The sequence below is a fragment of the Balaenoptera musculus genome, chromosome 19, assembly GCF_009873245.2.
Source record: "Balaenoptera musculus isolate JJ_BM4_2016_0621 chromosome 19, mBalMus1.pri.v3, whole genome shotgun sequence".
Taxonomy (NCBI): Eukaryota; Metazoa; Chordata; class Mammalia; order Artiodactyla; family Balaenopteridae; genus Balaenoptera; species Balaenoptera musculus.
The window spans coordinates 6,273,887-6,290,887 of record NC_045803.1 but is presented as its reverse complement, the minus strand read 5'-3'; the positions used below and the strand labels follow the sequence as shown (position 1 = coordinate 6,290,887).

Genomic DNA, 17,001 nt, shown 5'->3' with positions numbered 1-17,001 from the left:
GCCACATGGAGGACAGGCAAGCTGCCTCGCCAAGCCCTGCCCAAATTTCAGATTTACAAGCAAAATAAATGATTTTTGGCTTAAGCCACCAAGTTGTGGAGAGGTCTGTCATGCCATGACAGACAACCAGAAAATGGGTATTATTACTAACTCCACCTGATGGAGGAAGAAACCCAGGCTCAGAGAATAGGAACCTGCCAAAGGTCCTCTCAGAGCCAGGGACTGGCCAGGCTGGGAGCTGAACCCAGGGCCTTGGGATCTAGACCCTAGGCCCCCAACCACTACACCAAGCTCTTACTATTTCGATCGTCCACATGAGGAAACTGAAGATCAGAGACGGGAAGTAACTCACTCAAGATCTCACAGCTGGTAAGTGTGACAGTGAGGGTCTAAAATCACTATGTCTGACTCCAGGCCCCCGCTCTTCATCCTCACACTAGGTTTTGATTGTCTGTTGCTTGTCTGTCTCCCCAACCAGGACCAGACCTTCCGGCCTCATTCCCTCTCGTGTCCCAAGTCTCAACAAGAGCCTGGCCCCATTGTCTGTGCCCCCTTCACCATGGAAGCTCCTCACAGGCAGGGGCCAGATGTGACTCCCCTGGTTCCCCAGTGTCACCCAGCACAGGACCTGGCACGCAGGAGACTTAAGTAAATGTTTGTTGAATGAATCAAAGAATGGGTTTCTGGGGAATGAGTTAACAAAGACAGACGTCAGAAGAGTCATGGTTTTATTGCCGGGTTTCAGGGAAAGGGCTCAAATGCGCCCAATCTCCTTCAGCTTGGCCACCAGGTCCTCTGTGGTCTCCACCTTGACACCGGCCGTGCGCTGGGGTGGGTCTTCCACGCTAATCACGGAGAGCTTGGAGGTCAGGTCCACACCCAGGTCCCCAGCCTTGATCACCTCGATCTTCTTCTTCTTGGCTTTCTGCACATGGGAGGCCCACGGTTCACAGGGCTGCCCAAGCCCCTGCCCACACTCCTGCAGCCCCCTTCCATGGGTGCCACGTCCGCAGAACCACTCCCACTGGCTGAACCCTTCTGGACCTGCCCACTGGCCAGGGCACACGTGACCTCTTACAGGGCCACACCTGCTGTGGACAATTCCTGCTACATCCCTGCTGGCTGGGATGCCCTGGGGAGCCCTCCTATCGTGGGAGCCCGCCTTTAGTCAACCGCCGTGGGAAGTCCTTCACTGGCTGGAACGGACTGGCAAAGTCATCCTTCTGGCAATAATAACTCAATAGACTTTTGGCCAAGATGACCAACTGTACTCTCCCTGTTGGCTGAGATGATGACTCATTGAACCCTCCCTATTAGATGAGATGACCTACTGAACCCTCCCTATTGCCTAGGATGACATGCTGAAACCTTCCTACTGGCTGAGATGACTCACTTGAACTCACCTATTGGCTGAGATGACTCAATGAACCCTCCTTGTTGGATGAAATGACATACTGAACGCCCCCTATCAGATGAGATGACACACCGAACTCTCCATTTCGGCTGAGATGACAACTCACCCTATTGGCTGAGATGACACATTAAACGCTATTGGCTGAGATGACACACTAAACCCTCCGTATTGCCTGAGATGATACACTGAACTCTTCCTATTGGCTGAGATGACCCAATGAACCCATTCTAGAGCCATGGTGAACAGTGAACTCTTCCTGTTAGCCAAGAGACCCCATGAACTCTTCCTAGTTAGCCATGATGGCCTAAATGATTCCTTCCTCTTGGTAATGATTACCGGGGGAACCTTCCCTGACAAACCAAGATGACTTAATGAATCCTCCTTATTTGGCTAAGATTATACAATGAACTTTTCCCATTGGTTGGAATGACAGAGGAACCCTTCCTAGAGTCCAGTGAAGCCTTTCTATTGGCTGAGGTAACCAGCAAACCCTCCCTGTTCGCCAAAACAGCCACACCCCCCAACCCCGAACTCTCACTATTGGCAGAAATGATTCAGTGAACCCGCTCCGTTAGTCAAACTGACCGGGTGACCCCTTCCTTTGGAGGAGACGTCCCTTGGGTCCTCTCTCCTCCGACCTGACCACAAGGGAGGCACTGGGCCTGCAGCACTCACCCGTCCCCAGGCCCCCAGTGGCCCATCTGCCAAGCACTCACCATGATGTTGGGCAACGTGGCGTAGCGGGGCTCGTTGAGCCGCAGGTCAGCGGTCACCACGGCAGGCAGCTTCAGGCGCAGGGTCTCCAGGCCCCCATCGATCTCCCGCTCCACTTTCATCTTGTCGCCTTCCATCGTCACCTGGGAGGCGAATGTGCCCTGGGGAGGGACAGCGTTGCGGGAGCACAGGTGAGGTTAACCCAGGGCAGGCACAGAGCAGGCCACTGCTGAGTGCACGCCACACGGATGAGCCAGTGAATGAGAACAGAAGTGGGAGAGTCCCGCAAGGTGACCTACAGACATCAAGCTCAAAAACAGGAGGAAGCCACAAGAAGGGAACTCCAAAATCCAGGGGAGGGTGTCTTTCCTGGGACCCAGGGTGTAGGTCCTAATGTCCTGAACCTGCCCGTTGGATCTCCCTTCCTTAATGATAATGAACATGTATTGAGTTTTGGGCACTGTTCTAAGCAACTGTATTAAGTCATCAGATCCTCGTAGGAACTCTATGAGGTAAGTGCTATTATTCCCATTTTACAGATGAGGAAAACTGAGGCAGAGAGAGGCTCAAAAATGTGTCCAGCCTGGTTCCAGGCTCCATGTCATGGTCTCACTTACACACCTTTCTGTCCCCAGGAGCTCCCTTTGAGGTCCCTCTGCTGAGCCAACAACAGAGCCTCCTGTGTACCTTGATCCTCGAAACATCCTCTGGGGCCCCCTCGGCACCCACCCTCTGGCCCAAGGCTCCTCTGCCCTTCGGTCCTGAACCACCATTTCCTGACGTGACCTACACCCTCTCTGTCTAACCAACCTGCTCTCTCTGTTCACTTATTCACTGGACAAATCTTTCAGGTCTTAGTTGGAATGTCCCATGAGCCCGGCTCTGGGGATGCACCATGAACACAACCGACAAGGACCCAGCTTTTGGGGGCATTTATCCTGCAGTGAAGACCACCGGTAACCAAGTAAATACACAGTGGCCACTGGCCACATGTGGCTTCTGAGCACGCGAAATGTGGTTAGTTCCATCGAGGGAGGGACGGAATTTTTCATTTTATTTCATTAATTTACATTTTAAAACCAATAAGCAAGATCCATTATCATGATTGTGGTGATGGTTTCATAGGTGTTACACGTGTCAAAGCTCACCTAACTGTACACTTTACATGTGTGCAGTTTATTGTACAGGTCAGTTTTATCTCAATAAAGCTGATTTAAAAAAGGATACTTGATGCAGTTATTGGAAAACGTTTAAGTCTGTTTAGAACAAGTTGGACGCGTGAATCTACTTTTTCAACAATGAGTATTAGGAATCTAAGTATTTCTTATGGAAATTGAGCATGTGAATTGAGATGTGCTGTAAATATAAAATACACACTGGTTTTCGATGACCTCGTACCAAAAGCCAAAAGAATGTAAAATAACTCAATATTTTTTTTTCTTTTTTTCTTTTTCGGCCACGCCGCGCGGCTTGTGGGATCTTAGTTCCCCAACCAGGAGTGAACCCAGGCCCTCGGTAGTGAAAGCAGAGTCTTAACCACTGGACCGCCAGAGAATTCCCAGCTCAATATTTTTTCTATTGATGACATGTTGAAATAATATTATCGATATATTGTGTGAAATAATATAGGATTAAAATGAATTTGGCCTTTTTTACTTTTTTAATGTAGCTGTGAAAAGCTTTAAATGACTCATGTCGCTTGCATTTCTATTGGACTGGAATGGGAAACGTGGGATTGGGGAGGGGGCGTGAGTACTTTCATAGACAGTGGGCAAGGCAGGCCTCTCCGAAGAGGCGATGTCTGAGGAGAGACCTGGTGGGGAGTGAAAAGCCCTGAGGAGATCTGAGAGAACCCTGCTCCAGGCTGAGGAAACAGTCAGTGCAAAGGCCCTGAGGCAGGGCTGAGTGGTGTGGCTGAGGAGCAACAGGTTGGGGAAGCGGCATGTGAAGGCCCAGATGTGGCCTGGTGTCCTGGCTGTGCGCCCCTCCTTCCTGCCCACTGGAGTGGCCGTCCTGCTTTACACCTGCCTCCCTCCAGAAGGGCAAGGACAGGGGTGGTTGTGTTCTGAGCCCCCAGGTCTGGCCTTCAGCAGATGCTCCCCACTCCGGCCTCACCTGTGGCCAGTCCAGAAATCCGGCTGTCATCTGCCCTGTCTGGTTACAATCATCATCGATGGCCTGGGTGGGGAAAGAGAGAAGACTGTACAATGACGGAGCTTCTCACGTACCATTTGGGCCTTTCTCTAGAATGCAGGCTGGCAAATGTTTTCCCTAATGGGCCAGGTAGTAAATATCATAAGGTCTCTGTCACAATCACTCAACTCTGCTGCTACAGTGCACGAGCAGCCATAGTCAATTGCACGAGCAGCCATAGACAATAAGTATCTATGTAAACAAACGCAGTAGCATCTCAATAAAACTTTATTTATAAAATCCGTGGTGGCCATGGACCACAGTTTGCTGACTCCTGGTCTAGAATGATCCCATCCCCTCACTTGGGCCCCGAGACAGGCAGTCACTTGTCCAGGAGCACATGAGGGCACCTGGCATCCCAGATGCCAAATCTTTGCCCCCTGTCTAAATATTCCAGAGGCCTCCCTCTAGCCAAACCCTGTGCCAGTCACACTAGGGAACTAGATGAAATGGCATCTGGGCCAATGAGAACGTTTTATCCCTGACCCCAGTGATTGGTTCAGGGATGGGCACATGACTCCAGCTGGACCAATGAAGTGCCAGCTCTAGAAGCTTTGCTGGAGCCCTTGGGAAAGAGATTCTTATCTTTCTCTTGGGTTTGTTAGGCTGGTGGGATGTGAGCCTGGAGATACACAGAGTGAAGCCAAGACAGAGGAGAGGAGTGTAGAGCACGTGGGACTGGATCAAGCTGTGCCTGAAGCTTGTTACATAACCTAATGAGTTTGCTTTTTGGCTTCAGCCAGTTTGAGTCACGATTCTGTCACCTACCTGCTTGCCCAGCAGCACCAGGTCCACCTTCTCCTTCTCTGCCAGCTTGGCCAGGACCCGGGCCACCTGCAGGGGACCCAGGCGATCCGCCTCCGCAGCCGGCACCTCCACGTGGATGCCTCGGTCTGCACCCATGGCCAGAGCGGTGCGGATGGTCTCCTGCGGAGGAGAGAAGGGGCTTGACTTGGCTTCTAGCCCTAGGGGGACCCAGGAGCCCGGTCTCCAGCCCTCCGCCCTCAGACCCAGGATCCAGGCCCCCAGCCCCTCCTCCCTCAGACCCAGGAGTCCCGCCCCCAACCCCTCCTCCCTCAGACCCAGGAGTCCCCGCCCCCAACCCCTCCTCCCTCAGACCCAGGAGTCCCCGCCCCCAGCCCCTCCTCCCTCAGACCCAGGAATCCAGGCCCCCAGTCCCTCCGCCCTCAGACCCAGGAGTTCCCGCCCCCAGTCCCTCCTCCCTCAGACCCAGGAGTCCCGCCCCCAACCCCTCCTCCCTCAGACCCAGGAGTCCAGGCCCCCAGTCCCTCCTCCCTCAGACCCAGGAGTCCCCGCCCCCAGTCCCTCCTCCCTCAGACCCAGGAGTCCCCGCCCCCAGTCCCTCCGCCCTCAGACCCAGGAGTCCAGGCCCCCAAACCCTCCTCCCTCAGACCCGGGAGTCCAGGCCCCCAAACTCTCCTCCCTCAGACCCAGGAGTCCAGGCCCCAGTCCCTCCGCCCTCAGACCCAGGAGTCCAGGCCCCAGTCCCTCCTCCCTTAGACCCGGGACTTGGGGTCCCAGCCCCTCCCCAGGCCCCCGAGCACCTGGCACTGGGTAGGCCCGCAGCTGACGGCAATGACCTCCTTCACCAGTTTCTTCTCCTTGAGCCGTACGGCCTCCTCCACGGCGATCTCGCAGAAGGGGTTCATGGAGTGCTTCACGCCATCCGTGACCACACCCGTCCTGTCGGACTTCACCCGGATCTGCTCAGCCGGGAGGGGAGGTGGCAGGGTCAGGGGGAAGCGGGCGAGAAGGCAGGGGTCGGGGGGTGGGTGGCGGTGGCCGGGACACCAAGCCTCGCACAGGCTGGACGGGGACCACAGGGATCTGGAAAGGGGCAGGGCCTTGTCCAGGGTCCCACAGCTCCAGGGACAGAGAGGGTGAGAATTCACAGACGGGTGGAGGTCACCTCCTCACTCAGACATTCGCTGAGCACCAGGGACGTCTGCCATGCTCGTCCTACTCTGTGGCTGTTCCTGGGGCCTGAAAGAGTGTTTCTCAAATTTTTCTTGACCATAACCCACTGCGAGAGGTACATGTTACAATATCCCCAAGGGTATTATAAATGCACAACATACATTTATACATAAACATAAATACCAAGGCAATGCAAGGTTCGGTGATCGATTCTAACCCTTCCATTATACACCATACCCTGACATTTTCTGTTCTTTTTTTTTAAATGCCAGCCTGCCACATGGTTTTCCTGACCGACACATGGTTAAGATCTAGTCTGAAAAACACTAGCATTGAAAGCCTCTCTCTGCCAAACAGGCTAAGGTCAAGGGCAAGCAAACCTCGTCTATTCCTTTCCTCACATGGTGAGTCTTCACTGAACACTGGCCCTGCGCTGGATTCCTAGGCACCACCGTGTGCAAGGCAGACAGGTCTGCTGGCCCGGGAGCTCCTGGTCTGGCACAGGGGGGCACGGCAGGAACAACTAACTACTGCTTCTGTTAGTTTCCCGAGGCTGCTGTGACAAATGACCACAAACTTGGTGGCTTACCGTCTCACAGTTCTGGAGGCCAGAAGGCCAAAACAGGTTTCGCTGTGAAATCAAGGTGTCGGCAGGGCTGCGGTCCCTCGGGAGGCTCAAGGGGAGAATCTATTCCTTGGCTTCTTCAACTTGGAGGGGCTGCCAGCATTCCTTGGCTTGGGGTGGCATCACTTCACCCTCAACTCTGTGCTCTGTCTTCGTGCGGCCTTCTCCGAGTGAGTGTGTGTCAAAACTCGACTCCTCTCTTATAAGGACTCTTGAGGTGGCATTTAGGGCCCACCTGGGGAATCCAGGAGAACCTCCCCATCTCCAGATCCTTAACTCAGTCGGGACTTCCCTGGTGGTCCAGTAGTTAGGACTCCGCACTTCCACTGCCAGGGCCCTGGGTTTGGTCGCTGGTTGGGGAACTAAGATCCCGCAACCCGCCCCGTGCAGCCAAAAAAAAAAAAAAAAAAAAAAAAAAAATCCTTAACTCCATCACATCTGCAAAGACCCTATCTCCAAAGAAGGTAACAGTCACAGGTTCCACGGATGAGGAACTTCATAGCCCAGGGGGGCCCACTGTTCCTCCCACTACAATCCTCTTGGTGGCAAACAGGGACGACAGTATTGGCCACTGCAGGAGCATCTCACAGGAGCCCCGTTCTAAGCAATCACACGCACCCTAACTCATCAGTCCTGGCAACAGCCCCGTGAAACAGGAGCTGTCGCTGTCCCTGTGGGCAGACGAGGAAACTGATGCTCCGAACGGAAGCACCTGTCCCAAAGTCACACGGCCAGTCAGCAGTGCTCTGCGCCCCAAGCACTCAAGTCCCCTGCTGTACCACCTGACAATTCCTGAAGGGGAGTCCAGGAGCTGTGAGACAGCGCGATCGGGGCCCGACCCAGTCTGATGTTGGAGGCTATCAGGGAAGGCTTCCCTGAGGCAGTGGCACTTGAGCTGAACCTGAAACAGGAACTGGCATCGAGCAGGTGAAGTGTGAGGGACAGTGCTGGGGGTGGGGGAGGAGCACGTGCAAAAGCCCTGAGGTTTGCGGAGTCCCAGGAGGCTGGTGTGGCCAGGGGAACACAGCGTGCTGTCAGAGAAGCTGGCAGGGGCTGAACCGGGGTGACAGGCACAATAACAGATCCTCAGGATGCCCACATCCTAATCCCTGGAACCTGTGACTGTCACCTACATGGCAAAAGGGACTTTGCAAAAGTGATTAAGTTTAGGATTTTGAGAGAGGGAGATTATCCTGGATTATCCAGGTGGACCCAAAGTAATCACAAGGGTCCTTATAAGTGAAAGAGGGAGGGGAGAGAGCGTCAGGGTCCAAGAGAGAAAACGCTAGACTGTTGATCGAAGACATAAGAAGGGGCCACAAGCCAAGGCACGCAGGTGGCCTCCAGAAGCTGGAAAAGGCCAGGAAACGGATTCTCTTCTTGAGCCTCCGGAAGTCATGCAGCCCTGCTGACATCTTGATCTTAGCCCAGTAGACTCATTTCAGACTTCTGACCTCCAGAACTGTAAGAGAATAAATCTGTGTTGCTGTGAGCCACTAAGTTTATGGTAACTAGTTACAGCAGCAATAGGAAACGAATTCAACTGCGCAGGGCCCAGCAGGCCATGCCGGGGAGCTGGGTCTTGGTCCAAAGAACAACAAGGAAAGGTAAAGAGGTGAGTGGATCCAACTTAAGTTTGTACAAGGTCGTTCTGGATTCTTGGTGTAGAAAACTGGAAAGATGGCAAGAGCGGAAGTGGGGAGACAGCTGGGCAGCTGTTGGTCACCGAAATAAGAGATGGCAGTGGTTCGGACAGCCGTGGCAGTGGCTCGGACGATCCATCCACACGTGGAAGGGGATGAACTGGAGAGGTCTGTGGGGCTGAAACTGACAGGGCGCTGGGGGAGGACAGGGAAGAGTCTAGCAGGACTCCCGGGTTTCTGGTGGGTACGTTAGTACAGCGGGCGAGGATGCTGAATTTGGCTGTAGCCTGAGAGAGAGACTTCCAGAGAAGCCTGGCTTGGGAGCCTGCATAATCTGGCTCGGGACCTGCCCTCTTTCTTCTCCTTGGCCGGAGCAGACACGGGCAGACAGCAGGGACTCTCTCTCTGGGACTATTTCCCTGTACCCGTTTCTCTGGGGCTGAAGGACGCGGTGATTCCTCCCATCCACCGGACAGAACTGAGATGGGAATGTGGGATTCAGGCAGGGGTCCCCCAGTCTGGCTGTACCTCAGGGACCGGTAACATTCAAAGGAGGAGGAGAAAGAGGAAAAGGACAACTCGCACTTTCTATCACTGTCACTTCATTTTGAAAAAGTCACCTTAGCACCAACAGTAAGGCTCAAACCCCAGAACTTAATAAATGCACTTTACAGAAAAAGCCACGGCGCAAACACCATGCGCTGAGTCCATGTTTTTTTTTTTTTCACTGGAACCTGGGCTGGGCATGTCACCCAGGATTTCCCCAGAATTTCCCAGACACGCCCCTGGCTCCACCCCTCACCTCCTTCCCTGGTCATCTTCCTCAAACTGCATCCCTCCTAACTCTCCCCGCCCCCTTCCTCTGTTTCTTTCTAGAGCACACCTGCCATATGACATATGCTGTACTGATTAGCTGTCTTTTCCCCAGCAGATCGTCAACTCCACGAGGACAGGGATTTACGGGCATTTTGGTCATGACCGTATCCCCAAGGCCTAGAACGGTGCCTGGCACGTGGTGGATGCACTGGAAATATCTGTCGGATGAATGAATGAGAATTTGCTCACAAGGGTAATGCATTAAAACCTGCACCTGTCCGTTCATCAAACACTTACTAAACAGCATTGAAACTAACAGGCCAAAGCCCTGTCTTTCATGAAAAAAATAAAATCCAAGATAGGAGTTTCCCCTTTATAAATAGGAAAGCAGTCCATCAGTATAAGGCCTCACCGGGAAGCCAGGGGGCCCAAGAGAGGGCCTCAAGCCTGCTCCGGCCCTGGCAGGACTCTCAGCCCCAGACTCCTGACCCCCAAGGAGGAAGGGGTGCGAGCTCTCCAGCACCAGGGACCCGTGCCAGCTCACCTTCTCCATGGACGACCTTTGAAGCCTGAGTTGATTTCAAGCTTCAAAAACACTGTTTAGTTAAATTACGTAAGTCGGGAAACCATGGTTGGCCTGAAAAATCAGTGACGGTCTTTTTTTTTTTTTTTTTTTAATAATGATGTTTTATAAATTGAGGGAGATGATTCAGTGAAGCTTCCAGGCTTTCTCTCTAAGGTGTAACAAATTAACTCTCAACAGAAACAGCCAGAGGGGACTTCCCTGGTGGTCCAGTGGTTAAGACTCCGTGCTTCTAGTGCTGGGGGATGGAGGAGCGTGGGTTCAACCCCTGGCTGGCCGCATGCCACACAGCGCTGCCAAAAGAAAGAAAGAAAGAAAGAAAGAAAGAGCCAGAAACAGGCAGGCAGGCAAGCCTCCAAGGGCTTTATAGGTGTTAACTCATTTAACCGTCTGGACAGCCCAGGAGGTTGGTTACTGCCACCACCACCCTCATTTGCTAGATGGGTCAACTCAGGCACAAAGAGGCCAAGCAGGTGACCATGGAAGGCCTCACAGACAAGGTGACTTTTGAGGAAAGTCTGGAAGGCAGTGAGGAAGCAATGCTGGGTCAGACCTTGCACACCACCACCCCCTCCCGAAAGGAGCTGCCAGTCTGGGCGCAGGGGGTGACAACTGGGCAAACAGGATCTCCATCCAGTGTGGGAAGGGCTGAGACGCAAGCCCAGGGGGCTGCAGGAGCGCCCAAGGACACATCAGGGTAGCCTGAGGGGATGGGGCGGTGGGGCGGGGGGGCTTCCTGGACGTGGTGATGCCGGAGAATCCCTACACCCTATTACAATCAGTGGGACCAGAGTTAGGCAGGACAAAGGAGGGGTGAGAAGCAGAGGTGGGAGGGGGGAGCTGGAAGGGCACCCAGACAGAAGGCACAGCAGGGGCAGAGGCCCGAGGCAAGCAGCAGTCGGGTCTGTCAGGAAAGTATGAGCAGCTGGGAGGCACAGAGGGGCGATGGAGGGCCAGGGGGCCAGCGCTGGACCGCGAAGGGGCTCGAGCACCCGGCGGAGGGGCGGGGACTTTGTCCTCAGGGTGCTGGGAGTGGCGGGATGAGGAGGAGGGGAGGGGCATGGTCAGCCCTGGGGGCAGGAAGCCCCCCACACGCAGGCTGGGAGGGGACAGACTGGAGGGGAGAGACTGGGGAACCAGGAGGAGACAGCGGTGAGGGTTCAGGTAGAAGAAGATGAAGCCTGAACTGCTGGAGAAGAGGGAGCAGGGCAGAGAGATGGAGAGGGTGGCGGGGTGGTGGGGGACGGGACTGAGAAATGACAGGCTCTGGGAGATGAGGGAAGGAGGGCTGGGGTGGTGCCCGGGTTGGTGATTAGGTAGTTAGCAGCGTTTGAATCACTCGTTTCAGACACGTCCAGGGAGATGCCCTGGGGCACTGTGGAAAGGGCAGGCCCTGCCAACACTGCGAAAAAGTACAGGAGCTCATGTCAGAACGAGTTCACACTTCCCCATTCGGCACGAACACCAGAGGCACCCATGGGCCAGGTCCTGGGCTGGGCAACGCTGGGACCCAGAGCTGAGTCAAATGTGAGCCTGTCCGGCGGGGGAGACAAACATGACCCCAGACATCTCAGGCCAGGGCCCAGGGCTGGGGCAGAGGGAGGCTATGGGAGCCCAAAGGGACAGTCAGAGTGGGAAGGACACCAGAAGAATCGGGTCCCAGGACTCCAAGACGAGCTTGTCCCCCAAACAAGCAACCCCCCTGCCACACGCTGCCAGAGCTGTCATTAGGCCAAGTGGCTGTTGAGTGAGAGCAGGACTTGGCTGCGTTTTGACCTGACTGCGGTTACCTAGCCGGGTGATCCGGCAGCTAACAGAACCTCCACAGACCTGTGTCCTCACCTGTCCAACAGGATTAATAACATCTAAACAGGGGAATTCCCTGGCGGTCCAGTGGTTAAGACTCTGCACTTTCACTGCCGTGGCCCGGATTCAATCTCCAGCTGGGGAACTAAGATCCCACAAGGCACGTGGCATGGCCAAAAAAAAAAAAATCTAGACGGTATTGAAAGGACTGAATAGGTTCATCTCCATCAAGGACCCAGAACGCTGCCTAGTGCATAATAAGGACCCACTAAATGTGAGTTGTTAATGACTGCTTAAGTTTTCATGCTAGGGTCAGGCCTCCAGGCCCTGTACTGGGCAACGCTGGGGACACAGAGGTGGACTCCTAGTCTGATGGGCATTGCGGGGTGCGAACATACATGGATGGAAAGTCACTGCCTTCAGTCTGGTTTAGGCCAACTGTTGAGACAAAGTGGCTTGAGGGACTGTGTCTGATTTACCTCCGTCTGGACCAGCTTCTGTCTGGGGACAAGTCAGGCCCTCAGAGACCTTGCCCTCCACCCCTCTCGTGGAGGTTGTAAGCTAGACCACCAACTTGTCAGACTGGTTTTCATGTCTAGCAAACACACTTCTCCCTTCCCAGCTAGAGTCTCCTCACCTGCCCTGGGGCTGTGATAGCTTCTGGGTTCCCATAGGACCTCCATGATGGCACTTTTTCTGTGCTGAACAGTCAATTGAGTGTGCAATGCAGCCGAGTGGGTGAAAAGCCTGGATTGTGCGCAAAGCACTAGATGGGATGAGGAGTCAGAGGGACCTGGATAGGAATCCCGGCTGTGCCCCTTCCCAGCTGAGTGACCCCTCTGTGCCTCAGTTTCTGCGTGTGTTAAACAGGAACCATGGCTCCTCCAGCAGGTAAGAAATAGAGAAGGTAACTCGCCCTGCAGACAATTCTCAAGAGAGTGAGTACAGAACTGGCGGAAGGGGAACGGGGTCATGACCCAGAAGGGCTGGGTTTGAATGAAGAGGGAAGGGGCGTCAGAACCTCTCAGTTCTTGATCTTTGCCCTCAGGTGTGACTTTGACGTTTGAGGGAAGAGCTGCAGAGATCAGAGGTACCAGAGGACCCTCATACAGTGTGCGCTCTTGACCCCGGAAGTATACGGCCGCGGGGCTCAGGGAGGAGGGAGAGGGGGGCCCGGTCACCTTCACGGCGAAGTCGATGACCCTCTTGACAGCCACAAGCGCGCGCAGTTCCGCCATCTTCCCGCCGCGGCGACCCGCCGGGTCGGTCCTCACCCTCGGCCTCACGGTCCGGACGCCCCGCCCCCTGTCCTTCTCTGCGCCGGCGCCCCGCGTCACCAGCCAGTCAACCGCTGCGGTGCCCGCCTCCCCGCCCCGACAAAGGACCAATCAGGAGGCCGGAAGGGAGGGCGGTGCGGCAAGCGGATGCGGGCCAATGGGGAGAGGATCCTGGGGAGAGAGGCGGAACCCGGAGGGGAAGGGAAAAACTGCTTCGTGAAGGGGGCGTGGCCGAGAACTAGGGGAAAGGTCTTGCGGGGGAGGGAAGCGCTGCCGGGGAGGAGCTCCAATGAGTCGTCCTAAGCTTTTCCCAGTGCCCTAGGATTAGCCCTCTCCCCTAGCTCCCCACCTCTTCCTCGCCTCTCCGAGTCGCGGTGCCTATGTGTCCGAGTCCCCCCATTCTCTCCATGCCCGTGTTCCTCATTCCCTCTATGATCGTGCCTCTACGTTCCCCCATATCCGTCCTCCCCCGTTCCTGTTTCCACTTTTCCTCCATGTCTGTGTCCCTACATCCTCTCCACGAGCCCTTGTCCCCTCCTGACCCCACTACCCCCTGCCCCTGTTCCCATCAAAACCCTTGTCCTGTCCGTGTCCGAATCTCCGTTCCCGTGTCCCCCCATGTCTCCACGTTCCCTGTAGGTTCGTGTCCTTACTTCCTCCCTGAGCCTCCAGGTACCCCCGTGTCCGCGTCCTCAGGTCCCCCAGAAAGGCACGTGGAGCCGCGGCAATGGAAGCAGTTCCTTTTTTCTGCCCCAGGCAGCTGCGGTCATAAGCACACGGGGAATCCACTGATGGCATCCGTGCTCTGCATGATCGTGTCCGCCAGCAGAAAGCAGAAGCCTGGCGGGAAGGGAACGGAGGGCGGGTGGAGGAGGGTGGGTCCTAGGGCGGATGGCCGGGAGGGCCCCGGGGACTGGGGTTTGGGGCTCCCAGGGCGTTTCTGTCGGGTCCACGGGAGCCCAGGAGTGTGTTCGGGAGTCCCTGGGAGGTCACTGTGGTGTTTCCTGGGAGGACAACTGGGGAGTCTCTGCAGGGAGGGGGGGGTCCTCGGGGCAGTCTCCTCTCCACCCTCTTCCGTTATCCAGGTTACCCGCGAGAACAGAGAAGGGTAAAGCCAGCCACCCCGAAAAATAGGACCAGGAGAAGAAGACGTCGTTTTTCCATGCGTTCTTCACTGTGTAGCCTGTCACGGCGATCAGCAGCAGCAGGCCTGGGCCCCGCCCACCCGCCAGGTGAGGACGGCCAGGGGGCTGCACCCAGGCCCCACCCTGACCGCGCCCACCGCCTCAGACCACGCCCTTCTTGCCCGCCCTCCCGTCCCTGCTCTACCCCACCTCCCTGGCCCCGCCCCTGACCCCGCCTCTTTAGCTCCTCCCCCTCGAGACCTGGTCCCCCCCGAGCTCCCCCCGCCGCCCCGGGTCTCTGGCTCTCTTCCCGGTGCCTCTAGTCGCGCGCGACCCCTGGGCGCCTACCTCCTCCAACTACCAGGCCCACCCTATGCCATCTCACCGCAGAGGAAGAAGATGGCACTCGTGGTCCGGCCCCGCGAGTCGCCCTCCTGGCACAGAATCCGCAGCCCCGTCACCAAGCCCACGATGCTGCAGCCGGCCGCCAGCACCGTGCACGCCCCGGTCGCCGCCAGCACCGTGCACGCCCCGGTCACCGCCAGCACCGTGCACGCCCCGGTCGCCGCCAGCACCGTGCACGCCCCGGTCGCCGCCAGCACCGTGCACGCCCCGGTCGCCGCCAGCACCGTGCACGCCCCGGTCGCCGCCAGCACCGTGCACGCCCCGGTCGCCGCCAGCACCGTGCACGCCCCGGTCACCGCCAGCACCGTGCACGCCCCGGTCACCGCCAGCACGGCTGGGGAGAACGGGCCACATCAACCCCGCGGGCGCCGCTCCTGGCCACCACCCCCATCCGCCGGCTCGGAGCTGGGAGCAGAGTCAGGGTTTTGGATGGGGACTTGGAAGTTACATCGTGAGCGGCGGTTAATGTTGCAACAGGGAGGCAGGTCCCCGAGTTGGGGTTCCTGGTGGCCTGGTCACGGAGGGGCAGCCGGATCTTAGGCTGAAGTGGAAGGGCTGGGGGCGGGGGTACCGCAGGATGTGCCGGGCTGTGGTGTCAGGTGAGGGGGCCAGCTGTGGTCTGTGCTGGGGGGCTGTCTGTCCAGTAGGGGGGGAGGGTCTGACAGCTGGGCGGCCGGGCCTCACTCTGGCAGGGGATGTTGGAGCAGGTGGCCCCGCTGCACTCCTGCCACAGGCCACTGTGGCCCCCAGAGTAACGGATCCAGTAGTTGGTGGCCGTGGACAGAATGGTGAGGATGTTGGCCAAGAAGCCCAGCAAGGTGCCCCCACTTTGAAGGCTCCGCTTCACCCCCATGCCAGGGAGGCTGCTGCCTAGGACCACACGTGCAGGATTGGCCAACGCTCCTCCCACCCCCAGGTCCCTGAGACCCCTTCCTGCGTGTCCCTCCATATCCCAGATGGCTACGCCTGTGCCCCTGCCTGGTGCCCCTACTTCTGGGACCACCCCCCTCAGGCCCCTCTCAGACCCAAGACCACCTGCCCCCTCAGGCATCACTGCTTAGGAACCTCTGCCTTCCAGAGACCTCCATCCCCCAGTGGACGTGACTTTGGCCTGTCCCTTGCCTTCCCCACCACACACCCACCTAAATGACTCACCCACAGCTCCCAGGGCTTCTCAGACAGAGCCCAGAGGGTGGGGGAAGGGAGACTGGGTCTCTGTGAGGCAGCAGGAGTTCCAGAACCCCCTCTTCTAGTGGCCATTTAAAGAGAGAACCACCCACCCACCCATACACACACACACACACACACACACACACACACACACACAGAGGCAGCTCTTCTGGCAAACTGACAGCTCAGAGTCAGATGGCAAGTCTGGGGGACCCTGAGGGCCATGACATGGCAGCCCATGTCCTTCTAGAAACTGCTCTTCCCTTGACCCCATAAGCTCTCCTGGTCCCCAGCTCTCTGTGCCCTCCCAGGCCCCCATGCAGCCTCCTGCCCCTCCTCCTCCCTCCACTTCTCAAGGCCGGTTCTCCTGGAAAACTCCATTCTGCATCTTCTTACCAGGTGAGCTCCAGTGACCTCTGATGCTCTGAGAGCATCCCAAACTCCATCTCCAGCCCAGGTCCTCACCTGCTTCTGACCGTCTCCCAGACCCTGACACTCAGCCACACCCCCACTGAGCTCAGCATCTTCCACCAAACCAGGGAGGACACCATCACCCCATCCAGTTAGTTGGAGCACACCCCCGGGCACTATCCTTGCCCTCTTCTTGCCTCTCACCCTACAAAGCCCTTGGATCCCTGAGTCCAGTTCCTCCCACCCCCTGAAACTTTCTGGCTCCTTCCCTCCTTTCCCTCTCATGCCCTGGCCCCAGTGCACCCTTGTCCTGTCTCATGTCCCACCTGTTGGATTGCCAAGCTCTTCTCTCCCCTTCAAGCCTCCCCCATGGGCCCCAGAAGGAGCTTTCTGGAACCCAGACCAGACGCTGTCCCTCCCCTGCTCACACCCTTAGCTCCCCATCACCCTCAAGGGACAGTCAACTGCTGGGCTAGAGGCGCTGCCTCCTACCCGCCTCTCCATCCTCATTTCCCCGTACCCTCACATTCTACAGTGGACCACAAAGCACTATTCTCCATCCTCTGAAAACTCCCAGCCTCTCCACGCCTTCACCTTAGGGTCCCTCTGCCTGCATTACCTTCCCTCGGCCCTGGAGAAGTTCCTAAACACCATCTCCCCAGAAAGCTCACCTCCACACCGCACCCCTCCTCCAGACACAGCCAGTCTTCCTGCCGAACCCACCCTGGGCTCTGCCTGCCCCCACCGGACTTGGAGCCCCTGGCGGGCAGGGCCTGATCTGACTCACCTCAGCATCCCCAGTGGGAGGCCCAGCAGAAAGGATGCACTCAGGAAAAGCCAGCTGAAAGAGTGAATTTGTTCTTTTTCTTTTTTTTTTTTTTT

General features: G+C 56.6%; 2 protein-coding genes across 2 annotated transcripts; both read right to left on the bottom strand.

Annotated features, from left to right (window-relative positions):
• Positions 1–711: 711 nt before the first annotated feature.
• Positions 712–13,072, bottom strand: ETFB (electron transfer flavoprotein subunit beta). Its single transcript, XM_036833509.1, has 6 exons — positions 12,914–13,072; positions 5,887–6,045; positions 5,090–5,248; positions 4,244–4,306; positions 2,131–2,289; positions 712–925 (listed from the first exon to the last, which is right to left on the bottom strand). The coding sequence occupies exons 1-6, from the start codon at positions 12,968–12,970 to the stop codon at positions 755–757; spliced, it is 768 nt and encodes a 255-aa protein (XP_036689404.1). The 5' UTR covers positions 12,971–13,072; the 3' UTR covers positions 712–754.
• Positions 13,073–13,735: 663 nt separating this feature from the next.
• On the bottom strand, positions 13,736–16,914 carry CLDND2 (claudin domain containing 2). The gene is made up of 4 exons (XM_036833553.1): positions 15,221–16,914; positions 14,519–14,654; positions 14,100–14,219; positions 13,736–13,849 (listed from the first exon to the last, which is right to left on the bottom strand). The coding sequence occupies exons 1-4, from the start codon at positions 15,587–15,589 to the stop codon at positions 13,776–13,778; spliced, it is 699 nt and encodes a 232-aa protein (XP_036689448.1). The 5' UTR covers positions 15,590–16,914; the 3' UTR covers positions 13,736–13,775.
• Positions 16,915–17,001: the final 87 nt, after the last annotated feature.

Excerpts from the sequence above, each read along its gene's own strand:
- CLDND2 (XM_036833553.1), bottom strand. The coding sequence starts at position 15,589 with ATGCCTGAGGGGGCAGGTGGTCTTGGGTCTGAGAGGGGCCTGAGGGGG. Across the intron at positions 14,220-14,518 it reads TGCCATCTTCTTCCTCTGCG|GCCTGCTGCTGCTGATCGCC; the intron begins GTGAGATGGCAT and ends GGCGGGGCCCAG. Across the intron at positions 13,850-14,099 it reads ACCCTTCTCTGTTCTCGCGG|GCTTCTGCTTTCTGCTGGCG; the intron begins GTAACCTGGATA and ends CCTTCCCGCCAG.
- ETFB (XM_036833509.1), bottom strand. The coding sequence starts at position 12,970 with ATGGCGGAACTGCGCGCGCTTGTGGCTGTCAAGAGGGTCATCGACTTC. Across the intron at positions 6,046-12,913 it reads TCATCGACTTCGCCGTGAAG|ATCCGGGTGAAGTCCGACAG; the intron begins GTGACCGGGCCC and ends CCGGCTGAGCAG. Across the intron at positions 5,249-5,886 it reads GCGGGCCTACCCAGTGCCAG|GAGACCATCCGCACCGCTCT; the intron begins GTGCTCGGGGGC and ends TCTCCTCCGCAG.